This window comes from Talpa occidentalis, unplaced genomic scaffold, assembly GCF_014898055.3.
Source record: "Talpa occidentalis isolate TD23 unplaced genomic scaffold, MPIMG_talOcc4v2.1 talOcc4.10, whole genome shotgun sequence".
Lineage (NCBI taxonomy): Eukaryota > Metazoa > Chordata > Mammalia > Eulipotyphla > Talpidae > Talpa > Talpa occidentalis.
This window is the reverse complement of record NW_023600993.1, coordinates 89,161,814-89,188,118: the sequence shown is the minus strand read 5'-3', so window position 1 is coordinate 89,188,118 and position 26,305 is coordinate 89,161,814. Positions and strand designations below refer to the sequence as shown.

Genomic DNA, 26,305 nt, shown 5'->3' with positions numbered 1-26,305 from the left:
TCTATCCTTCAGGAATGAAGGTAAAATAAAGACATTCTCGATGTAGGAAAATTTAAAAGATTTTATTGATCAAGCAATAGCCATTTATGGAATATTCCACCTAACAACTGGAGAATATATTCTTTTCAAGTTCCAGGGAATATCCACCTAGACAGACCCTATACAAGGTCATTAAGCAAACTTTAAAAAAATAAATATCACTTAAAATAGGTTTTCTGATTACAATAAATTAGAGTCATTGAAAGAACAGAAAAATGTCCTTTGGAAATTAACAACATACTTCTGAATAATCCACAGGTCTCAAGAGAAATTAGAAAATTTTACAACTGAATGAAAGTAAAAATACAACAAATTGAAATTTGTGCAGCATGGCTCCAGCAGTAGTTGGAGGGGAACAGAACACATTAAGCACGGATTAGTGGCTGTCAGGGGCTAGGGAGGAGGGCTGTGGGAGAGCCGGCCGGGCTACAATAGGGAAGCACAAATAATCCTCGTGATGGAAATGTTCTGTTTCTTGACTGTGGTGGTTGCCGTGTGAAACTATGTATGTGAAAAAATTGCATAGGAGTGCATGTAAAACTGGTAAGATAGGAATAAGATGAGTATATTTATCGATGTCAATTTCCCATGATATTGTACTATCGCTATACAAGATGTTATCATCGGGAGAAACTGGGTGGCAAGTATATAGGATCCCTCCGTATAATCTTTTACAACTGCATGTAAACCTTCAATTATCTCAAAACAGAGAGTAATGAGAAGTCAACTCTCACACATTGCTAGGTGGAGGGCAAAATGGTACATCCACTCGAGAAAATAATTTGGTAATTTCTTATAAACATGCATTGACCACATGAGCCAGCAATCGCACTTGTATATATTTTCCCTAAAAAATGCAAATCCATATCACACACTGTACACAAATGTATGTAGCAGTTCTATTTATAATTGTCTAACATCTGAGAACAACTTAAATGTTCTTCAGGAGAGAAATAAACTGTGGTATATCCAGACAACAGAACATTACTCCACACTAAGTAGAATGGAACCCCTGATACAGGCAAGCACTTGAACCAATCTCAAAGTCTTTACAACAGTGAAAGAAAGCAGTCTCAAAAGGTTAAATACTGCATGGTTCTACTTGTATGACATTGTCAAAAAGACAAAAGTGCAGCCATGTAGAAGAGCGGTCGCCAAGAGTTAGAGTGGGGGAAACATGTGACTACAAAGCGCAGGGTGCTGTTACTGTCGGGATCCTGTTTGTGGCAGTGGCTACAGGAATCTAGACCTATGTTAAAATTCCTAGAGCTGTGAATCAAAATGAAAAAAGTCAATTTTTCTATATGTTAATTTTAAAAGTAATTTAAAAAGGCAATTTTGACATTTCAATCTTATAGTTAGTACATTCAAGGCCATTTAGAATTTAGCTTATAGCATAATTTCAGATAAAACAGTATCTATAGAAAGTGCCATAGGCTTCATTTTAGAGTATACTATGAAGGTGACAAAGCATAATAATGAATATTTCCTAATCCAAACTAAGAAAAAAGAAAAACAATAGTTTTAATGTCAAAAATGTTAGTAAACACCAAGTAAAAGAATATTTATTTTAGTGTCCTCTACTTGAATTGTAGTTGCAGACATGTTGAAAAGTATCTACTAATTTTTTTTTAACATAAGAAGATTTCAGTTTGATGACACATCAATGGTGGTTATAATTAGTAAATAGAAATAAAAAAGTTAAATGACCTATAAATAGACTGAAAGACACTCAGGTAATTTAGAACAAAGATGGATTTTTCAGTTCTTCAGTTAAGATGTTAATTTAAAAATATGCCACTAGGTGAAATCAGGGATGATATGCATTAAAATCAAACAGATTAATGTCTGTGGGAAAACAAACAAGAAAGTATTATTAATCAATCCTAAAATTTAACTAAACAATCCAATATAAAGCAGCTTTTTAAAAACATCCTTGCAAGTTTCTTGAAGGCAAGTAGTGTTTAAAATATGTATTCTAAATGCAACATTTAAGTCAGGGAAATGGTAAATGCAATATACTCAAGTCAGCTAAGTTGAAAAAAAAATTACTTAGCTGTAATTAGGTGCTTCTATGAACATACAGGTTTCCTATTCTGGCTATGATTTTTCTGAATTTACAAAGGAGAAATAAAATCAACCTAGCTATGAAATGGGTCAAACATTCAGTTGCCTCCAGCTTCTTTAGTAGATTAACCGATCTACGCAGAACTTTCACTGATGACATAAATCTACATGTTCCAGATTTCTTTCAAAGATCATAAAACATTGGTCCCACTGTAGCTATAATATCTGCATAGGGAACACTCTGGTTCAGCTCAATCACCCGCTGTTTTTTTAGGACAAGAAAACTATAAAATTTGGCAGCTGCTTGTTTTCGGTCACTGTGTCTGCAGAACTTCATCAGACTAAAGTACTGCATTCCCATCCTGTTAGATTCCTGGGGAAATAATTGGAAAAGAGGAAAGGAAAGGAAACGAGATCATTAAAAAATAGAACAGGCCATGGGTGCATAATGAACAACAAAATATCAGTAAATTTGATAAGTAACTATGAAATCCTTAAAAGGAGAAATGTAAATGGCTTGTTAAGCAAACTTAAAAAAAACATTGTGGTTCACTGAGCACGAGCTTGGTTCATTGAGGAAATGCATGCAAAGGAACTCTGAGGTGTTATATAAATTTCTAATGTGTTATAAAAATATTGTCTTTTTAAAAATCAATGTTAACATAAATGGCTCCTCTGGGAAGTACAAGTTGTTTAGACTGGTGGGGAGAAAAAATATCCATGGGATTCTTTGGAGGCTTCAAATACAATGAAAAATTACCAGCGTTTCAGGTGTCTTTTCCTTAACAGTAGTATAAATGACTCTAGTGATAAATGTGAAAGTGTATTTGTGGATCTCAATGGCAGGGAAGATCATTGTATAAACATCTCCCAGTTTCTATGCACAAACTAAAAAGATGTTGGTTGAATATATCATACGGTACTTGTAAATCTACTAGGAAAAACAGAGGTACTATAAAGTATTAAATTATGAAGGATGATAATTTCCTCTATAAAGACTGAGACTCTGACTCAGATACCTAGAATGGAGGTTTTTTTCAAGAAGTAGTTGAAATCCTGGCCATTGTCCCTTTGAGCACTATGCCCCTTGGATAGCTGCATAGAATTTTTAGAAATACCACACGCAAGTTTCTTACTAGTCCAGAGGACTCAAGAAATGAACAAGTTAAACACTTTATCATCTTTTATCTCAACCAAAAGAGTGGGCCAGAGTCAGCAAACTTCCAGGGATGGCATGCCAAGCCTCCCTTTATTCCCTCTCTTGAGAAGAGATCCTGATTGGGTGGCTTTTTTCCCTCCCCCCTGGGAGAACTTTTTAAAGTTTAAGAATCCTTTAGAAAAATTCCCAGAGGAGACAAATATACAAGACTGAACAGATGTGCTCATTCTGTTTCTTCCAGAAACCCCTTGAAAGTGAAGGTACAGGAATAAAAGCCAACAAGGGAAAGAGATAAACGCAAAGAAAGTGGAAGACTGACTTAGCAGAGTAGAGAAGGCCAAAACCTACAGAGCCAACAGCAAGAAAGCCAGTGAGAAGCAAGCCAATTTGTGCTACAGAACCTTGGAAAAGCTCAGGAGGTAAAGGGGACAGAATGCGATAAGCTGGACATGAGAAATTGAAAATGAGAATTCCTTGAAAGTCTACTTGGGAGCAATGAACCCCTCAGGTCTGCTTCACCGCCTTTCAAAACCAGAAAAGCACTCCTCTTATACCTGCGCAGGGGGCAGAAAGTTGCCTTTCTGGAGATTGGGACACCAGGTACTGGGATTTGTGTCATAACACAACCTGGGTAATTAAATCTCTACTCAATAAGAAAAAGTCTTTCCTTGACCCTTTTTTGGTTCCTGAACTACATTATTTCCTAGCAACAAAAATGAAGAGTAAGCTAGGATAACTGGCCATTCTGAGAGGGGAAAAAGTCCTCTAGACAAACGATAACTGTATGGGGGGCAGGATGTGGTGGAGGGACAGGTGGGTTAACACTACCCAAATATCTTACTATAAAGACCCAAGTCTATAAGCCTCGTTCATGCTTCTGATCAGCTTTTTGGTGTCTGACTCACAGTAAACATCTGAGTAAAGTATCTAACATGAAAAAAAAAAAAAAAAGAAAAGAAAAGAAAGCTTTCAAGAGAATCACTAAGCAGAGACAATGCAGGGAGCAGAAGAAAACCATAACCTCTGAAAGTTAATAGAAGACACTATTCCATAAAAAGTCATTAGGATGATATCAAGAGAAAGAAGATCAGTGGTTGCTTGGGGATGGAGAAGGGGGACCTCCTGGGAGGGACGGAACTAGGGATTATCAAGAGGCACAAAGGAACTTTTAGGGATTGTAGACATGTTCACTATCTTGATTGTGCATATGGTTTCACAGTATAGACATGTGTCAAAACCTACCTAACTCTATACTTTAAATAGGTGCAGTTTATTATATATCAATCATGCCTCAATAAAATTGTTAAAAATAAATTTAAAAATTCAGATGCTACAAAACCAAAGAATAATAACTGAGAAAAAAACTACTGGAAAACAAAAAGGTGAAGGCAGAAATAAAAATGCAGTAAGGATGCAAAATAAAGTTGAAGAAATTTTCTACAGAGTAGAAAAATAAAGGAAATTAATGTAAGGGACAAAAGATGTTTTTAAAACTAAAGATGTAATTCAGGAGATCCAATATCTGCCCAATAAGCAATCCAGAAAGAGAGAACAGATAAATAAGGAGGAAATCTTTTTAAGCCACAGATTTTTTTTTGGCTCTCTGTCATAATCAAGCTTACATCACAATTAGAACATAAATCCTGTGCTAAAAATATACTGAGGGGATGGAAAGAGATATAACTAAGTTAACTTCATTTTCTGTTGAAAGACAAAGATAAAATTTGAAGCTGAAATATCAATAAAGTAAAATACATGTAATTAGAAATATAGATATAACTACTAAAGGAAATAGCTTAATACAGTTGTTTCTGTTGACTAGGACTCTGATAAGGAGCAGGACAAAGGATTCCTGTGTTTCCTTTCAGTCTAATTGTGTAGCACTCTGAACACCAAATACATGTGTTATTTTGATAAAATATAAGTAAAAATTTTAAATTATCTGAGTTTCACTCTGAAACCTCCATACACTTAGTTCCATATTAAGAATTAGTTGATAGCCTGCTAAACACAAAATGGGCAAGAAGTATGGGCAAGAAGTTGATTAGAACATCCGGGCACCAAAACCAAACTCCCACATTCAGCCCTGCATATAGTGCTTGAAATTTGCTTATGATTTTGGCCTCAATGAAAAGAGTTTTATTCTTATTAATACCTAGAAGATTGAAGTCAAATTTTTTTTATTTTTAAATATAAATAGAGGGTTGGCAAACCCTACTATCTTACCCGTAATCTATTTAACATCTGAAGTATTCTTCGATTCCATCTTTCTGCTTCAATGCTTTGTTCACTCCCCAATGATTCCTATTTGAATAATTGATGAAATATTTCATTTAAGGACATTTTGCTAAATATTTACTAGTTTTTAAGCACAGTGTTAGCTGCTACAAGAAATTTTAACTGTAACACTGGGTCCTGCTAAATAGGAACTGATAGTCACATAAACATATAAAATATAGCTCAACCTTTGCAGCTATACTCCCTAGGCCATCTTCTGATAAGAACTCCGGAGTAGGAGGTTTGGCAGTCTTATTGGTAATGCATCCCAGGGCACTGGGTTCTTACATCCAGAAATAAAGTCAGCAGGAAAACACTTGGCTAGCACCATCCCAGCTCTGGTTAATCAGAACTCAGTTGACAGGAATACACATAAAATTATAGAAAAACTGCCTAGTCAACTGCCTTTATCTGAATTTACCTGGTAATACAGAAGTTCTAACAATAACTGATGTTTGGTAGATTGTGTACACCTAGATTATAAACCTTTCAGATTTCAAGGATGCCTTGGACAAAAAAGATGAACCCACTGCCCATCATGTTTTATGAAGAGAGACTTCTTTTCAATTTTTAAAACATAGCCACCTTCAGAAATACCTCAGTGTCTGAAATCCTTTCACAGGAACTCATTCTAAGCCTTTACCAAATAACACTTTATGAGTTGAGAAGAGAAACTGGGCACAGGAAAGGTGCTGATGAGTCTGGTAAAGTGCAGGCCTACAGAGGGTTGGGGGAAGGAAAGTGGCACAAATCTGACCTACTTTATAATTTTTCCAAGGCTAGCTCTAACTATGCCCAATAGCATCTGTGTCATCATTATCACAGGACCATTGTCAAGCCTTTATGCTTAACTCTAGAGTCCAGATACTTCCTTAAAATGTTTTCAATTTCATGGGCTTTGGGATGAACTCAGAAAGTTCCAGAATAATCTATATGACATTTTAAATCATTTAAGGCTAGGAGGGCTACTGAGGCCTCATTTTTACCAGTGACCCTAGTTTCCAGAACCTGCCTATGCTATATCCCTTTTCACACTCCAAAAAGATGATCTGAAAATAAGGTCACTTTATTCTGAAGAATTTTCTATATCCTTCAAGCCACAATTTATGTTTATTCCTTTCTAGCCTGTCCTGAGATAAATGAGCCCTTTCAACCATTAATATTTACTTTATTGTTAAATACACATTGCTATTTTTCAAACTTAAAAAGCAGAGGTCCAACTCTTTGTTAACAATCCATTAGACTCAGCACCGCCTATAATGCACAGTTAAATCAGCCAGGAAAAGCCTCTGAAGAAATTATATGTGCAATTTGCTGAAGCCTGTCCACTTGATTTATCTGGACACGGTACGGCAGAATTAATTGTGTGCAAAGCTCAGGGGATCATTAAAACAGCTGATCTTGTGCTGTGTCATGATTTGCTTGACCATGTATAAAAATAACCGGTGTCTACACAAGCAAAGAGATAGTTGAAAAAGCATCAATCTGGCTCAGTTGTTTGGATGTTTCAGGTAAAAAGTTCTGGTATTTATTTTCTCCAGAGAATTCAGGATGTTTTCCAGTATGAAAAAACAATCCAATAGTCTTGAAACTCATTATAAAGAAAATTTATTGAAAGACAAGTTAACGTCGAGTATTAATTGGCACTTTGATATTATTTACTAACAGAAGTTTTTGCTAGAACTCATTACAATCTTTAAAAATGCCTTTAGTCCTGAAAGACAGGGACCAGAGAAATAAGACAGTGATCTATGTAGAGCCAGGTGAGTCACATGTTACTTCTGGCTTTGCCATTACTTGTGGCCCTTTGAGCAAACCATTTTCCTTCTCTGATTTTTAGAAGTCTTGTACAGATATAAGCCTTGTGATGTATGTTTTTTGGGGAAAAAGGCATACATTTTAGGGAAAAAGGCAAAAAAGAATTTCAAAAGTGCTAGGCTATACCCCATAAAGCTCTATTTCTTTAGAGATGCTATAAACTTAAAACAGTGATTCTCAACATTTTAAACCAGTGACTACCTCACACCTTTTGTTAAAATTATTTGAAGTTTCCAGATAGAGATAGGGAAAAAAGATAAAAGCAATTCTGAATATGTTTTATCAAACTACTCATACACATCTTTGTTGAGATCGTTAAATTATAATTTTAGAAAGTAACATGATAACTCTAAAACCCAGTTTTTAGGTAAAGAAGTTGTTAAACATTTAGACACAGGGTTTTTTTTGTTTGTTTGTTTAATTTTTTTTAAACAATATTTTCTTCCCCCCACCCCCTCAGGTTGAGTCCCCAGAGAATTTCCTTCCCCAAGGCACCCGTGCACCATCACCAGTCTCCTGTGCTCCTCCCTCCCTCCCTCCCTTTGATCCCTCTCCCTCCTCCTCCCCTGCAGTATGTCTCTGATTTGTAATTGTCTGTTTTTGCTTTGTTGTGTTTTATACTGTTATTATTATTTTTTTTTAGACACAAGGTTTTTTAAGAACATTCCCAAGACTTTACATATATTTACCGATTCAACTGGACAATTTTCAATTTCTTGTGACAAGATGCCATTTATAAGAGAGGATTCCTCAGCAGCTGAAGAAATCATTTCAACAATATCCAGCTAAAGTAAATTAGAGAAAGAGATGTCATCAGTAGTAGTAGGGCCACAGAACAATCTCATTTTGTTAAATGCTTTAATCACATAAATGTACATTTATAAAACTAATTTAAAATACAGGCTACATTCGCAAAACATTATTTCTGCAAAATCCAAGATAGGGTGCCACTGAATTAAATATTTCTATTTAATTCATGCCTCCTACATGAATAACTTGCATGTCCCGGTCCTCCTTATCCGTTTTCCCCTCCTATTTCCCAGACAGCATCAAAAGTCTCGCTACTGTATGGCTGAGACCACCTTCTTTTGAGTATTTTGTCTAATCTCAGTCCCCTGCCTCTATTCTCACGCCAGGACCAAGTGGCAGAGGCAGGCGATCTGCAGCAAAAGGTGTGAGAATGAGGGAAGGGATATTAATATCTCTACCTAGGGCCAAGACTGAATTGTTGCCACTGCTGCTGGAGCTGTTACAGGCAAAAGGAAAGAAAAACTGCCCTCTGGAAAGTAAGTGAATAGAAATATGAAAGAAAGGAAAATGAGGAAGCCAGAAATTCTCTTTTCCTATTAACTCCCTTTTTCATTGCTGTAGAAGCTGTTGGCCCCCTTTTCATCTTCAACCTATCTCCAAATTTCTCTGCCCAGCTGTCATCTGTGATCTTGATTAAGTTACAAGCTTCCCACAACACAGTTTACTTGATTTTTCACTTCAGCTTTTTAAAATTTTGCATTTTATGCTTTAATATACATGTTTGGGGAAACTACTTGTGTTTTCTTGCCTTTAATTTCTATAAAAGTTCTACATTCGAGAGATGCTGCATTTTGCAGTTACTTTACTGAAACTTTTATTTTATAAAGATCTGAAAATGTTTAATTGGAATCAATATTTGTCTCTTCACACTGTACTCCCATTCCTGGCTATATTTCACATCTGTTCACCATTTTGGGAAGCAGAATAAGAATGGCATTAAATGGTTAAAGTATAAGTATAGGGTAAAGTAGTAGTAAAAGGTTCAAAAGAAATGGTGCATCAATCTCCTTCATCTCAAGCACGTGGGAAAATCTACTTTATTAATATGCAAAAAAAGTCATAAACTAAACAAAGTTGCCTAATACCTCTCATAATTTCCAGTAGGTTCACCCTAAGAAATGCCCATGTCCAAGTAAGGATAGGAGATGCTGGTAACTTAGTATCTCAACATCTAGTATATTATCAAATACTTAGCAAAAAGCATTCTGTTTTAATTAATTATAAAACTGTCTTTCCTGCCAAAGGGCATTCAGTTTCATTGTGGATTGATCTTAAATTCCCTGGGAGGTTATCAAAATACAGTGATAATGGAATAGAACAGAAAAGTACTACCATATTTTTACCTGGTATGGTTATAATATTTACATTTATATAATCAATGAAGTAACAACTGGGGAAATGCTTTAAAGCATATTGTTTCTAACTATGTTTTCTCATAACTATGTTTTACAAATAAAAACTATGTCTTCAAATAAAAATTTTTAAATTTTGTTTTGGTCATAGATCTTTAGGCACTTTCAGATCCAAGACTTAAGTAATTTGGTGGGTCTAAAACATATTATTCTCAGAGGCCAGAGGATCAATTTATTATCAGAAACAAAACATAGATTTATTATCTAGCGTTCTAACATTTTCCATGGCACACTGAACGTGGGGGTGAGGGGAAGTCTTGCAGGATTTTCAGCATAGAGTCAAATTCAAGCACAGGCAATTATTTAAGGCATTAGGTAAAATAAGGCAAAATGCCATTTCAGTACAAAACTACTTATCTTGTGACTTACTATCTTAAAATTCTAGAAAATACTGTTTGCAGATGAAAATTAAGTTTTACCCTATAGTACTGCTACTTAATAAAAAAATAGGATAATGTAAGATGAAATATAAACTATGAACGTAAAACAAGATAGCAGAATCTCAATGTTCCTTTACTTGTGTCAGAAAAATGGTATTTCAATGGATTCTCTGGTGAACTTACCTCAGAGTTAATATTTTTGATGGCATCTTCATGAGAGTTACACTTAGATCCATTAATCACACCCTTCCAAATTTGGGCTTGACTTAACTCTTTCTGGAAATTTGGCTCTTCCATCAGAGAGGTTTCTAAATTATTAAGCAAGTAAAGAATATTTCACCAAAATATCTTTCAAATTTAAACTGGTATGTAGTTGTTATAAAAGTAAACTTCTGACAGACATCTTCAAGAATTTAAGCAGAAAGTGCATGCATTTTCTTATGGCTTCCTAATTTTCACAGTCTGTCTTCCCTTTCCTCTTCCCTGACTTTTTATCATCATGCTCTACCAACTATCTCCTCCACACTCACTTCCATACATTCCTTCACAAGACAACACGGATAGCTCAAGATCATCTTTGTATATTGTTCAGTGGATTTTAATGTCTTTGTGAAGAGTGATCAGGAAGTGAAGATTCACTTATCACATAATTTGGGTTCATGATTACATTATAATTGTCACAATATCACCAGCAAGTATTATTCCAAATATTCTATTGGTGGATAGAAATATCTGTCTCAAGTAAATTGTGTTGTTTAAATGCTATTCTTATTACTAGGTGATTTTTTTCATGTTAGTTGTATTAAAGCAAAATATTATTCTACTAGATATAAAAAATAATGTCTTTGTTGAAGGTTTGAAGACAGGAAAAGCAAGAAAGAGTGAGATTAAGAATAGTCCACATAATATAATACTTCATCTATTTTGTAGCCTACTGGACAAAAACTAATCCACAAAGCAGATAAAAGAAATGCTAACAACACAATTTATGTTCAAATATTTTTCTAGCAATAACACTTATACCTGGAAATCAGGACTTTGATTCCATCTTCATCTTGAAATGTAAAGTGATTTTTTTCTACAACATTCCCTCAAAACCAGCAGTTAGGATGCCTTACCTACTATGTTTTCCTTTCCATTTTCTTCCCTGACTGTCTCCTTCTGTATCAATTTTCTTGCAAGTTTAAAGCCAGAGGACAGAAAGCACTTTGTAAATAACTGTAAAAATAAACATTTTTGATTTTGGTTTTTGTACAAAAAAGACAATGCAATAAAATACAAGCACATGCCCTAAAAAGTAAAAACAATAATTCCTGCACAGACATTCAACAAATTAATTCAAAAGTAAGGGGTATTTTTTCACAAGTTTAAATTCTGTTGTATATATGAATGTAAATATACATTTATTTAATTATAATCAAACATTGCACCCATGAAAAAAAGATGGAAATTATTACCAATTTTAGTTCAGCATGAGTCAAATCCTGGGCAGCAGTTGACAGAAGTGTATCCACTCCCCCTTTCTTCTTCCACATCATCAGTCTTTGGGTAGGAGGTGCAAGTTCCAGAACCATGAGTGTGTCAGTAAAGGAAGTAAGCTGTCTATGCATAATTTTGCTACTGATCTCCTTGATTGGATCTATGAGCAATTTTCTCTTTTTGCCTTTCCTTTTATCAGCAATGTCTAAATATAAGAAACAGGCACAATGTGACTGGTTGTACTTGATAAGACGATACTGTATATCTAAGAGATGTCTGCCACAATACAGCCTACAGAGTTGCCTTGGGAAGAAAATACTCTTCTCTCTACTGAAACTTATGCTTCACAAGGTTTTTGTACACATAGAGTGCTTGAGCAGCCAATAGTTGACACATTTTGGCAAGTTGTTCAAAGATACTTAGAAGAAAGGATTCTCTTGACCTACTAAACAGGCAATTGAAGAAATGTGGAGCAGAGGGTATAATGTCAGGGAAGTCACTCAATTTTGAGGTTCCCTGGGATAGCTACATAACAGGACAACTTTTTGAAACATTAATTTGTATTTGTATAGTATGTTTTTCTCTCCCCCACTGAAATACACACACAAATTCCAAATTGGTGATTAAGCCCAGATGATTTCACTTCTTTCACTTATTTTACCAGGTAGAAAGCAGAAGACAAACTTTTCCTTGGGAAAGAGGCAAAAGGGGAGGGAAGGTTAGGTCTCCCCAGGATGGCTGAGGATCCCAGATCATATGGAGCCAGACGAACAGAAACCTGCTTAATGGTGGACTCAGTAAAATCCTGGGAATATGCCAAGATCCCATAAGAGCAGGCTGTGTAATGACCCCAGAATCTGTAGTCTGGGACAGGGAGCACCAAAAACTGGTGTGGCTGATGACCAGACAGTTCCCTGCTCCCTTTCTCCCCCAAGTTTTGATACTTCATGGCTTAGGGCAAATAGAAGGTATAAGGTAAATGGTTTTCAGGCTTTTCTGCCCTCCCACCATTAGGATTGCCCTGCCTGTTGCAGCACTTGCAGTTGTTACATTGTTGTAAGCTGTTTTGTTTACTTCTGTGGACCATGACTGCAGTATTGAGATGCTCACTGAGAGAAGAGGCAGGAGAAAGAAGGGGAGAAAGAAGGCCCGAGAAACCCAGAGTGAAGACTTGCTAGGTGCTTGGAGGCCTCTTGGCCTCCTGGCCCCCAGCAGCCCTGCCTGCTATGTGCCTGTTTGCTACACTACATGTAAAAGCTCAATAAAAGCCTGAGAAAGCCACGGAGGGTCTCAGGACTCCTCCTTTACCCGCCGGTCTGCTCTGATCCTAGATATCCTGCTCAGTGCCATCCTGCCCCTACAGAAGGGCTATGCACATAGAAATTCTTGACAGACCAGAGGGATAGAGGTTGAGAATTGAATTTAGTAAAGAAATAAACTTGAATGCTTCATTCCTGACATGCTTAAGTTTATAATCTTAAGTTTCTAATCAATTATACTATTTAAAACTAAGATGTCCTTAAAAGGTCTAGTTATTTTTATGTATTGTTTATTCCTAAAAACATGTTTGAGGTCAAACATTAGAGGGCATAATACCTCTCTCTCAATCCTGTCATTCTGTCTTATTTTACATTCATTTGTATGTTTATTATGTTCCTAATCAGATTCTAAATCTTCTTTAGAGCAGAAACTATGCCTTCTTTTCTGTGCCAAACACAGAGTAATGGCTCAATAACTACTGGAATTGAACTCATTTTTAAAAGTTTTAGTTTCTCAACCCAAATATACAGTTTTACCAGGCTGAAATATAAAAAAGGACTATCTCAAATATTCTTCATACTCTTCCTCTATTATAAATATTATTACTAGATTTATTGTTCTCTATACTAGTTTATAAATCATTCAGACATCTCAGTAAATAAGATAGAAGTGTATCAAAAATAAAAATAAAAACATGAATAATTGACCTGCAGCATCAACTGGGTCAAGGGTGAATCCTTCCTCTTCATTTGATATTGTGGTTTCATTCATTTTTTCATTTTCAGGTAGGCATATATTCTCTGCATTATCTGGTTCTACAAATCAACATTGCCATAAAAGGAATTATTTTTTTCAATGCTATGTTGCAAGATAGAGGACTATATGAAAACTAAAGTGATAATTATTAACCGCAGTCACATCTGAATTCTTAGACTCCTTCATTTAATAAGAGTTGAAGGGCCCCAGAGATTATGACCTGGGACCCACGGTGTCTTTTGTACATGTGAAATCTAAGCTGGGCTACCATAATAAATCACTGATGTAAATTTGACTATCTGTCTGTTAAAAAAAATTTTGCTTTTTATTATTTATTTTGTAAAATCATTTATTTGTTAACCCATGAAGAACTGTAACTAAATTTTTATTGCAAATCTCTCTTCACATTTTTAATTTCTACTATTGTACAATATTAGAAAGAAAATGTAACACCAAAAAGAATAAAAAATCAAAATAGGCTAATGGTATTTTTAATTCTTAAGAAAAATCACACTAAAAAACCTCAAATCACCTGAAGTATTTCACATGAATTTTAAGTAGAAAATATCCCCACATTTTAAATTTCTCTCAAGCTGTATGTAATTGGCAAGTCCTATTAATATTAACATGGCATTAATATTGTTAATATCAAAAATAACCATACTGATGTTAAATATTAATTATGCTTTTACCATGTGACCTGTTATTTTAATGATTCAAAAGCACAGAATGTGGCAGAGTGTTTAAGGGTGCTTTTTATACCAAATAAACCTAATCCTAGTTAAATACCTATCATTGCCCCTTTCAGGATCTATTTTTTGATTCTATATTGTCCAGAATCAGATAATGAGAGACAACATTCTTTGTTGTCTTTCACTATACTGTACTGCTATTTAAACTCACAAGTTCTGAGGCTTAATTTGAATATTAGTATCTGATCACTTTCTACACAAAGAAAATTTTCAACATACCCACTAATGTATCAGGAGGCTCAGGAGGCAGGGAGATTTCTCTGTCCAATGATATGTCTTCTAACAGGATATTCTGATCATCTTGCAAGAGGTTGTCTTGATAAATACAATAAATACTTTGATCATATAGAGTTGAATGTGTCATTTGTTTACTAAACATTTATTGGCCTGATTATATGCAAGGGATTGTGAAAGGATACAAAATTGAATGAGCCTTGCTTAGATCTGATTGGTTACACACCACATTTCATGTAGGGTAACACAGAACTTCATATATTTAATTTCCTTTCCTTTATTAAAAATCTGCTCTCAGATGTTTAGTTTCAGCAAATATTTATTAAACAAACACCAAGAGAGTAGCACTGTTCCAAAGTCATATTTAGCTTTCAAATCAAGAAAAAAGGAGTATCAAACTATTCGGTGGAGATCTAAGGTAGAGTCACTTTTTTTTTAAGTTCTAAAATTTCAAAATGTTTACCATAACCAGACTTATACTATGAACTAGAGGGTTTTCAAAAATGTTGGCATATAATAAATAGTCAATATCATTAAAATATGTGCATTTGGATTTCCCAGTTTTTATATACCTTACTTCTATGATTACTTCATATCACAAAATAAAAATGAAATAATTCAAAATGCTAGACAGAGCCTTTAGAATAGCTGTCCCATAATTTCTGTTAACAAAAATCAATGTTTTCTAGTATATCACCTGATATATTTTGGAAAGAATATACTAACCTTACTCCTTTCCTCTAAAAATTAGGAATTTGTAAGATTTTTTTAAAGTGGTATTTTAAACCAATATGGATTAGATATTAAAACAGATGGCCACTGACTTAGGCCTAATCTAAATGTTTAAATGTACCAAAAAATACATGTAAAATGTATTGACATTGAAGTATATCTAAATTGTTAGTTTGAGCTAATAAGTATAACAAATTGTAAAAATTTGATTAAAATACATATACAATTGCTATATGACCAGACAGCATACCAATCATTTCTCCTGCAGCCCCTTCATCTCCAAATCCATCTCCACTGTCATAGAACACACATTTATCACCAGGGAGGCTTCCAGAACTATGTTCAACTAAAGGACCACTGGAATTCAGTAAGATGTTGTCATCAAAGAAGCTATTTCTTCTGAGAACTTCAGATTCCTCCCCTACATATGTAATTAATATGAGTTAGTAACAGCAATTCAGATATTCTTATAAGCAGATATCTTGCAGAAGAAGATAATGAGAACTATAAAACTTATTTGAAATTAGTAAAATAAAGTCACTCAGTTATTCAATGGAGACCAGAATTCTAGTCTAATGCTGTTTCTAATACAATAGTGGGGGGAAGCAAAAACATTAGAATAGAGCTTTTAGTTGTGGTATAGTTTAATAATTTCCTAGAAGTTTACTATTGGTAGTGGAATAATCTCTTCTACTTCAGGTAGGTCATGCCCGACCTGATCAAGTACTCTTTCCAGGGCAATTGCTTATGTTGCTTATCCATAATGGAGGTTTGGAAAATAAGAATAATAGCCTTCTTAGAAATTGAAAGGCAGGTAAAATATTAAAGAATGGGCCTCTAATATTCATTCAACAAATATTTATTGAATAAATGAGTAATAGGGGTTGGAGATACAACAATAAAAAAGATAAAACTTGGTCAGCTAAAGTTAACTGTGTTTATTATGTGCATTATACTACGTAATAGAAGATATTATTATTATCCTGTATAGATAAGGAAATATGCACACCAGAAGGTGCACAGTCATACCCTAATAAATGATAGAGCCAAGAACTGAACCTAGCAGAGACAGTGATAATATCAGTGTCAGAATTCTGACTGGCAAACTATTTTGCAAAAAGGAGATTAATGAGAGAAAACCCTAAGCACCTGATGGCAGCAGATATAATGAACTCCCTGCCTCAAATGACCCGGCTCCAGACTGGCTCTGAGTACATGCATATTCTTTTGCTTCTTTGGGTCTGAATCTAGGTCTCGGAGGCTGACACCCCGTAAGTCAGAGGTTGGATTCTTCTTCCCTTTCTCTAACAACCCACATTAGTGCCAGTCAAGAAAGACAAATATTACATTTCACTCGTGTTGGAAATTCTAGAGTCCTGGGGGGGCTTCCCTGGGGGCGCAAGGGGTTAAGTCTCAGCACCAGGGAGCTACCCACATGGTGCAGCAGACCTCTCCTGCCTCGCCCACTGCTCCCCTCAGCAGTGTATTTCAGTCAATCTGCCTGTTTTGCTCCCCGCTCTGTCTCTGATGAATCCTCTCACCATCCCCCACATACCTCTGGCCTGTACCCCAGTTCTTGTATATGCATAAATAAAATAAATCTTAAAAAAAAATTCTATAGTCCTAGAAAGGACTAGTGGAAAGGAAAAGCGGAAAAAAGCAACTTTCATTGCCCTGAACTGTAAAGACCTGCTCAATTGAAAAGATCAACTAGTTCAAAAGAACTAAAAAGACATACACATCTTCCAGATGTTATGTGATATTAAAGATCAGATTCAAACTGAGGTATTACAGTCTATTAAGAAAAGATTTTTCTTGGTTTTTTTTTGAATTGTGGAAGAATTAGAACTGAGAACCACTAAATTGTATTGATTGACTGGTAAAGACATTTGCTTGACTATAGTAAAATGTCTGTATTAAGAGTAAAACAAATAAAGCTAACAGAATAGCTATTAGTAAATCATAGAGTTGAGGCACTTAGAAGAAGAATGTAACATGAAAAAATGGAATTTAAGAATAAGCTATTTTGCAAAAATGTATAACACATGGGAAGAGATGGGAAGAAGATATGCTAAAGGTATTGCAATGCTCTAGGCCGTTAGAATTGGTGAAATATATGGGTGGCTAGGGAAACTAAAAGAAGACCTAAGAGACATTTCAGATTTTTTTTTAATCTGCCTTATTATGAAATTTATAGAAAGTAAAATTAAAAGTGATCCTAAAGTTTTAGGCCTGAAGGGTAGTAGCATTTACAGGGAAACATATAAACACTATCTTGAGTAGCAGGAGACGCGATGAACTCTGTCAAAGTTTGGGGGTTACAGCCAGATTAAGACCCATACCATTCAAAGTAGGGTTGGTGGACTAGTGCTGCTCAAGGACACGGTAAATACGCAAATTACAGGGAATGGTTTAGAAAGCTTTTTTGTTTTGCTTTGTATAGAACTGGGGTGTAGGCCAGAGGTGTATGGGGGAAGGGGTGAGAGGATTTATCAGAGACAGAGTGGGGAGCAGAACTGGTAGATTTACTGAATGAAGCACACTGCCAAGGGCAATAGTCGGAGAGACAAGAGAGGTCTGCGGAGCCATATGTGGGTCAGCTCCCTGGCAGGGGATGGAACATAGGCTGCAGCAGTGATAGTGCTGAGACAACTCCTAGGCCACCAGGGAGACCCAAGTGTTTGGAAAGATTTATAACAACTTCACAGAGTAATTTTATTTTCATTGAATCTAGTTACAAGACTTGAGTCTCATATTTTAATTTCTACATTTTTGTAGTAAATAATATTTATTTTATTTTACAAATGTATGATTCCATGTCAGATGGGAAACTGACAAAAATTATAAAATTACCCTTAACCTCAGATGATTTCAGAAATACAGCCATAGATGATAGAGTTATGGAAGGAGAGTAAGGATGAGTAGAGGTCAGAGATGTAGCTCAAGCATCACCTCCTACTTCCTTTACCACTTTGCTTCCTTTACTAAATCCAAGACAGATTTATTCAGGCCATCTTTCTCCTATACTCACTGCTTGGGTACTATAAAAAATTCAAAGATGAATTATGATAAATATCTCATCCTCATGGAACTTTCAGACCAATAGAGGAGGTTAAGTGTGATAAAAGACAGAAAGGTAGTTTCAATTGTAGTTTCAATTTTAAAACACACTCAACAGTTCTTATGCCATAATCAATGTGTATTTAGTGTATAGACTTTCCTTCTTCTCACTACTAAGCTATTTTTTAACTTAGGATTTTATGATTGATATCATCATATATTAGAGAACACACCATATTTTAAAGGCATTGTATGCAGCACACATGTAAAGCCTCGTATATGTTAACTACAGCAACTGCTTATTTACATGTCTCTTTCCCAGTCTGAAGCTCTTTGTGGGCAGGAAATGCATCTTTAAAGTTTATACCACTAATGTCTATAATAAAGGCAAGGAAAAACTTGTTGGGAGCTACATTTATACATCAAAAGATTCATTCCAAAAATATTTCTACTACCATAAAAATAGCTACTTCTATTGGCATTGTTTCAATACAAAAATGTAAATAAAGTTGATTTTTATAATTTTAATTTCTCGAATATTCTCACCAAAGCTCCCAGCTTGGAAAAGTAGATCATTGCTATAATCTTCTCTAAGTGTGATTTCTTCAGGTTTGCTTTGGTTCTGAGTGAAGTGTTCTGAAACATCAATAGTACTATGGAGAAATGTAAGCATGAGGAAAATATGTGAACAGGACACAATGATTTGTAGTACACTACAAAAACCTAAAACAAAAAACAAGTTGTATTATAAAAATAAAGATTGTTATTTTCTCAATAGTATTATTCTTATCTTACTTACCCTAACCAGCAGCAATTGAAATAAATATTCACTTCCTTCCTCATAGAACACGTTCTTCTCTTGGCCTTTGGGTTACTACCTTCTCTTGGTTTTCTTCCTACCTCATTGGCTGCTCCTTTTCTTTCTCCTTTATTACTTCTTCTTTATTTCCCAGAATATTAACTACTGGGAATGACTCAATACTCAGTCGTCAGATCTCTCTCTCTTTTTATAATCTACATGCACTCCCTTGGGAACCTATCATGATTCATAGTCTATCCATATTCTCACAACACCCCAATTTACCTATACAGTCTAGTCCAGACCACTCTCCTGAATTTCAAACCCAGCTATTCAATTGCTTATCGACCCCCTTGGATGTGTACAGTCATCTCAAAATTTATGTCCAAAACCTAATTTCCAGCTATCACCCTTCTTGAACCTGGTATTCCCAAGTGATACTAATTCTTATTAATGGCAACTCCATTCTCATGTCAAAAACCATAGTCATGTGTCACTTCTCTCTTTCTCTTAAAGTCATACCCAGTCCTTCACCAAATCCTATAGGCTCTGCCCTTCAAAATATGCTCTAATACATGCACCATCAGCCTGCACCTGGATTTCTTACTGCAATAATTTTTTTCCACAGGCTCTCTGCTGCTTCTCTTTCCCTGTTGCAATAAGTAGCCAGAGGAAGCATGTTAAAATCAAGTCAGATCCTATCACTCTTCCATTCAAAACTTTATTGTAGGGCCTCCCCTGGCGGCGCAGCGGTTGAGCGCTGGGCTGTGAGGCTGCCAGCCTCTGCAGCGCTGGTTCATTCCCTGGCTACCAGCGAGGGTCCCACCAAAAAATAAATAAATAAAAGTCTTTATTGTAGCCTACAACATCCTATATCACCTGCACCCCCAGTTACCTCTCTGACCTTATCTTCTACCACTTAACCACACTTGTGCCTCCTTGTATTCCTTGAAAATGTCCAATGTGTTCTGCCTTAGGGCCCTTCCATCTGCTTGACCTGGAACATTCTTCTCTACATTACTGAATAATCTGTCCCTTCATCTCCTTTGAGTTTCTGTTCTGACCTTATTAGAAAACACTTTCTTAATCATCCTTCTATTTAGTTTTTCTATTTCTCCTTATAATATTGGTCATGTCCTGGCATATTGTATATTTACTTATTTTCTGTCTATTCTAGCTAAAATGTTAAGATTTACAAGACCATAAACTGTCTTTTATCCATTGCTATCTCTTCAGAGCCTGAAACAAATACCTGGCTTATAGAAAGCAACCAATAAGCAACCAATAAATATTTATTGAATGAGTGAACAAGTCATTATTGCATACCACATTCCACAAATAAAATTATACATTTCTAGTTTTGAAGTTTGAAATTTCACATTAAATTTGAGTCTGCATATATATGTCAGTTATTAAGTACATTCCATGTGTGTTCGTGAAATCCAAAGATGAAAATAGTAGAGAAAATAAAACTGAAGGGGAATAATAAAATAATTTACTTCACATTCTGGGTGTCAAAATCATGAAATTCTTCTGGCAATGTGATAGCATTGTAAGCTGCTTCAAAATTCTCTTTTGGAAGGTCAACTAGTCCTGAAAAGAATCAAAAAACCACATTCCATAAGCAATGACGTTGTATAAATAAGACAGCCCTAATTAAACTCCACTTTCTCTCACTGGACTACTTCTTAGTGTCCTAACTGGTTTCCCAAATCCATTCCTAGCTCTCTTTAGTATATTCTCTACAAAGAACTTGAGTGATATTTAAAAATGCACTCAGATCAGGTCACTCCCATGCTTGAAATCATTCAGTGACTTCCCAGTGCATTGAAATAAAATACAAATTTCTAATCAGGGCCTTTGCAGCCTTACAAATCTATCAGCATCATCTGATGACACTCTTTCCCTCTCTCAGTAAGCTCCAGCCATACTGGCCTTTTTGTTCCCTCAACAAATCAAGCACTTTCCACCTCAAGACCTTTGCTCTTGCAGTTCCCTCTGCCCAGAATGCTATTCCCTCAGGACTTTTTACATGGCTGGGTACTTTTCATTCTTCAAGGCTGAGCTTAAATTTTATCCCCTCAGAAAGGCTTTTCCCAAATAGTCTAACTAAAGTAGATTCCTCTTATTTTCCATGGCAATACTCTTCAAATTTCTTCATAGCACAAATCAACTTACTGTAGTAATTTAATAAACTTTTGCATTATCTGATTTCCTCACCAGACTGAAAGGAACCGTGTTACCTTGCTATTCTTGTTTGGTCTTGTATCGCAGAGCCTAACATGTTGTTTGGCACAAGTTATGGGATCAATAAATATTTGTAAGAATGTATAAATGAAATAATGAACAAATGAACTATATTTGATGTGAGTCTAACTCCAACAAGAGCTTCTACAAGTATTTTAAATAAAGAAAAAAAAACTGACAATCTTGATTCAACAAATATTAATTGAGGCAATAGTATGTGGAAAGCACTACACAATTCTGTAAGAGATTCAGAAATTGAGTAGGACAAAAACGTTCCCTTGGAAGAGCTTGTAGACTAGCGAGAGGCAAATCCTGTACCTAAATAACCATAATATAAAGGGGAAAATGGTGAATATCTAAAAGTGGAACAGATGTTATGTAAGTTAAATTTTGGAAGTAGTATATTTATGACACATGTAAATCTCTAGCACTTTGGAATGCCTAGAGTTTTTTTTAAAATAATATTTCATAAATAACATGCTACTTACAAGTCTTCAGAATTCTGAAAACTGATAATTACTGATATCTAGATTTTGTCAATCACACTATTTCTAATATCGCTCATAAAGACAAAAAGAAAAAGGCAAGCTGAATGACCCATTAAAACCTGGATATCTGAATTTCTTACACAAGCATTGTAGTTTTAAGTATATTTCTTATGAAAATATGGAGGAACATTACAAATTTTTGAAAGCTAACTTTTCCCTGCAACAAAGGAAGAGCAAAGGAAAGAATCTGATTGTCCTTAACCATGCAGACTTAGATTCAGTGAAAATGATTGAGTCACTAAACTCACTCTGGAATTATAGAGTGCTGCCAATTAAAAGAACTAACTCAAAATGAAAATGCTAAAGTGAACCAAGACAAGTGAGATAAATCAATATAACATGTATACCTGGGCGAAATGTCATCTTCATTTTAAGAAATGCTTCACTGCAATCTGCCAAAAGATATTTTGCCTTCCTATTATAGATTCGAACAACTCCCAAAAGAAGGTGTCCTGAAGTTCGAAGTGCAATTTTCACCTTTCAATAATTTTTAAAGTATTAGAATATTAAAAATTAGATTCAACACCCTGTTCTTTGAAAATTACAAAGTCACAGGAATCTTTTCTAAGTAAAAAGTAGACTTTTTAGATTAATACTATATAAAGTAAAACACTTAACTCTTACTCACTTTGTGAAAGATTGGCTTTTTTTCTTACTCTATGAAGATGTTCTAATGTGGCATTTAAGTAAAGAAAGCCATTATTGGTTCCATAGGAAACTATAAACTCTGCAGTCATACACACCTGGGTTCAAGTCTTGGCTCAGTTGCTGAGTCTAAATTATTTAACCTTCCTGAACTTCAATTTATTAATAATGGCTACAGTTTATTATATACTTATTTTGTAATCCAGGAATTGTTCTAAGAGCTTTTCATACATTTATTTCATTTTGACAGCAACCTCTACAGAAGAAAAACCTCAGATAGGTTAAGTAGCAAACCCAAAGTACCATAACTATTAAATTACTGAGCAGTAATTAAATTTAAATTTCACCAATTCAAAAGTTCATGTTGTATACCACACATCACGAAGCTGAAAGAAGTCCATCTCATAGGGCTGTTGTGAAGATTAAGTAAACTAACAAAAGTCTTGTCCAGTGCCTGACACCTGGCAGGCTTTCAATTATAATTCATCCTTCTCTCAAGCAGAAAAATACTTAACCTATAATAATATTAAAATAATAATATAATGTAAATTCTAATAGCTTATCATAGTGTTTCATAATGAACTTAATATTGTTTATGAAGTGTTCTTATACATATTCTGATTTCTTTCTATGCAGTCCTCTCTCTACTCTCCCTAGTCTTCACTCATTTTCTAAAAAATACTACTTGGCACCCACAATATTTCGTTAAGAAGCAAGGATTACACAAGATGGTCTCTATCCTTTAGGGCCTAATTTATAATAAGCATATGAAACAATTACCAGCATAAATATTTATGCTTAGATAATAAATGGGATTAAAAGAGAGATCATTTAAGAAATAAAATTTCCCTGGAAATGAATTTCATGATGTAAATGTAATTTAATTCCTTCTTCTTCACAAGTCATAGCATACATATACTGTAATTTTAATCAAAAACATACCTTAGGTGAAAGAATTTTTTCAATGGTCATCTCCAGATTACATTCAAATACATGGGCCTTTGTGAGTTTCTTCTCCCAATGAGCTGCAAGCCAAATTTTGGCCAACGGCCCTCGTTTGCTCATAAGCACTTGAGTGTAGAACATGTTGCCTGTATTCCTTAGTGATATTTAATGAATTAAAGGAAACAATAAAAAATATTTTTAAATTGATTATAAAAATCTTTCAGTATTAATTTAAGCACGCAAACACATTATTCATAATTCTACAAAATAATCCCAGTTTATCTTCTAACACAATGTGTTATTCAATTCAATTTCCTTTCTAATTAAGAAAACTTTATTTAAACTAATTCTTTTCTAATTAAAAAGGCGCTTTATTTAAACCACAAAATTTGACTAATGACCACTCTATTAGATTATAAACCCCACCTAGTTTAATGTACTTTGATCACTAATCTTACAATTTACTTATTTTATCCTACAAAGAACTGATTATTAACATGGTCAAATAAATAAAGTAGGAAGGCTAGAAAAAAAACAGGATATGGAAATCAGGAGAAAACAATAGTGTAGGAAAAGGTGTACCAAATTAAGAAAAATGAACACAGGTTGTTACTCTTTTTAAACTTAAGAGTTTGATAAGTGTTGGATTTATATCCAGGAGTTAAATTTCTTTACTTTTTGATCGTTTGGTTTATTCAATAATTAACTTTTTTTTTTAAAGATTTATTTATTTTTATACAAGAGCTGGGGTACAGGCCAGAGGCACAGGAGGGTGAGAGGCTACACTAGAGACAGAGCGGGGAGAACAGGCAGACGACCAAAGACACTGCTGAGTGGAGCAGCGGGCAAGGCAGGAGAGGTCTGCCGTGCCATGTGGGTATCTCCCTGGCCGGCGGGAATCGAACCCGCGCTGAGGAGGCTGCTGACAGCTTCACAACGCTGCGCTCAACCCGCTGCGCCACTGGGGAGGCCCTCAATAATTAACTTTTGAAGTAAAAATAATGGAATTTCAAAGGACTGGAAAGTGGAAAAAATCAAGAAAATAAACTACAAGAAAGAAATCAGAAGGAAAGAAAGGAAACAAGGACCAAATTTAAAATGTTTTGAACCAAGAATGGCAAAAATATTATGCACATTACTGCAAATTGTCCTATTTTCAATAAACTCTCATAGATCTATTGGTCAGCAAAGGAATGTTGTAACACTGGTTGACTTGGGGAGAAGAATCAAGTTGTTTACATAAAAGTAGTCATACTGCTAAGACAGAAGCGGTTTCCTACTTCATCACTTAAAGTCCCGATAAAAGAGAAAATGGAGCCTAAATAAAGGCAAAAACCAACGTCAGCCACGAATTCAAAACCTAGAACTTTGATCCCTGCCCATTTCCGTCCCAAGAGTGGAACCCGTCACCCACACCCCCGGGGCAGCTGGAGGTCTCACTGCCAGTGCGCTCCCTGGGCTCTGCTTTGGTCCCACTTTCTTCCTGTCCAGTCCGTGCGTTTGGTATCTTGGAATAAATTCCCAATTTGTCTTTTAAATTGCTCTCAGGTATACGATGATTAACGTACTTTAAGGGGGGGGGGGCAGCTCCAACCTGTGACTTAATATTACCGAGAACGATTTTCCCGAGCACACATCACCCGCCCCCCTCAACCCCCAGAGGGGCTACGGGGTATTTCTAGACGGAATTGACATGGTGCGAAGTGAAGCTCACGATCAATACAGCGCCCTGGAACTCAGAACGTCTGAACTAACACAATACAATTAATTAATAATAGGAGCCCGGGCGGGCGGGCGCGAGGCAGAGGCTCCAGGGGGCCAGGGGGAGGCTGAGGGGGGGCGGTGAGGAGAAAGGCGAGAACTGAGGGGGCCGAGCTCCTCGGGGTGCAGGGGGGCGAGGGGAGAGGGCAGGCGAGGCGCCGGGCGGCGGGAGTGGGGCTCGTCCCGGACTGCGAGGAGACGCCGAGGTCGCCCCCGCGGACGACTCCTCAGAGTTCCGGGCCCGGCGCTCCGGGAGGGACACTGAGGCCGGAGGGGTGACCACGAGCACCGTTTTGCCCGCCGCGTGGCAGAGGAGAAGCCGGACCGCGGCCCCCGCCCAGGGAGGCAGCGCGGGTGGTTTTTCCCTCAGGCGGGCGCTCGGCGATCGCGCCTGACAGAAGCCGGCCGGGCGCGTGTGGGGCTGCCGACGACGCAGCCCCCATCCCCGAGCCCCTGCGGCCCCCCGGTGCCGCCCGGCCTGCCTCAGGCTGCGCCCTACTTTCAGAGCTCGATCTCGAGGAGGCGCGCGGGAGCCGGGGCCGGAGGAGGGGCGCGGGAGCCGCGCTTCGGGCGCGCGGCGCTTCTCTCCTCAACCCGCCCGGCGTCAGGAGCGCGCGGCGAGGCGAGGGGCGGGGCGGGGAGGGGGCGGGACGTGGGCGGGCGAGGGGGCGTGACGACAGAGAACGGGCTTGGAGAGGGGCGGGGCCACGGGCCACGGTGGGGGAGGTGGGCGGGGTTATAGGCAGGGGCGGGGCTAAGGGCGGGGGCTATAGGCAGTGGATGGGGCTGGACCAAGGCTCGGTATCGGGTCTGGGCGGGGCTCTCCAAGCCTAGCTCGCACTCTGTCTCGGTACTTGCACTCCCGGAGCTCTGACCCGGGACCTCATCTGTGCTGGAGTATGACAGGGCCTGAAACCGGGCCCTGTAGGCCAAGTGTGACAGGTGGCATTGTCTGACCCCTCCTCCTGGTCTCTGAACATCCCTAGGGTGGAGTCGTTTAGCTAAGGGCTACTTGAAGAAGTAATTTAATCCCTTGAACCTGTTTTTCTCACCTGTAATGAGAAATGGCCAGATAACAGCAGTAGTAATTCATTAAGAAGAATAGATACCTTGCAAATAAAAATA

At 36.7% G+C, this 26,305-nt stretch overlaps 1 protein-coding gene and 1 long non-coding RNA gene across 2 annotated transcripts in view; one reads left to right on the top strand and one right to left on the bottom strand.

Annotated features, from left to right (window-relative positions):
* The window catches only part of LOC119234676 (uncharacterized), a 34,226-nt gene extending 30,310 nt beyond the window's left edge, over positions 1-3,916 (top strand). Inside the window, exon 4 of the long non-coding RNA XR_005122666.2 lies at positions 3,507-3,916. This is a non-coding gene — a long non-coding RNA (uncharacterized LOC119234676). The remainder of the gene's footprint in view (positions 1-3,506) is intronic.
* RAD21L1 (RAD21 cohesin complex component like 1) lies at positions 52-25,757 on the bottom strand. Its single transcript, XM_037497682.2, has 14 exons — positions 25,680-25,757; positions 23,417-23,573; positions 22,177-22,306; positions 20,534-20,627; positions 18,782-18,888; positions 15,426-15,596; positions 14,429-14,524; positions 13,409-13,516; positions 11,420-11,646; positions 11,081-11,180; positions 10,146-10,270; positions 8,050-8,145; positions 5,492-5,569; positions 52-2,479 (listed from the first exon to the last, which is right to left on the bottom strand). The coding sequence occupies exons 2-14, from the start codon at positions 23,558-23,560 to the stop codon at positions 2,291-2,293; spliced, it is 1,665 nt and encodes a 554-aa protein (XP_037353579.1). The 5' UTR covers positions 23,561-23,573; positions 25,680-25,757; the 3' UTR covers positions 52-2,290.
* Between the last annotated feature and the right edge of the window lie 548 nt (positions 25,758-26,305).

Coding starts and splice junctions, on each gene's coding strand:
- RAD21L1 (XM_037497682.2), bottom strand. CDS start 23,560: ATGTTCTACACTCAAGTGCTTATGAGCAAACGAGGGCCGTTGGCCAAA. Junction 18,889..20,533: donor TTTGACACCCAGAATGTGAA/GTAAATTATTTT, acceptor ATTTCTCCATAG/TACTATTGATGTTTCAGAAC. Junction 2,480..5,491: donor AGATGTTAAATAGATTACGG/GTAAGATAGTAG, acceptor TTATTTCCCCAG/GAATCTAACAGGATGGGAAT.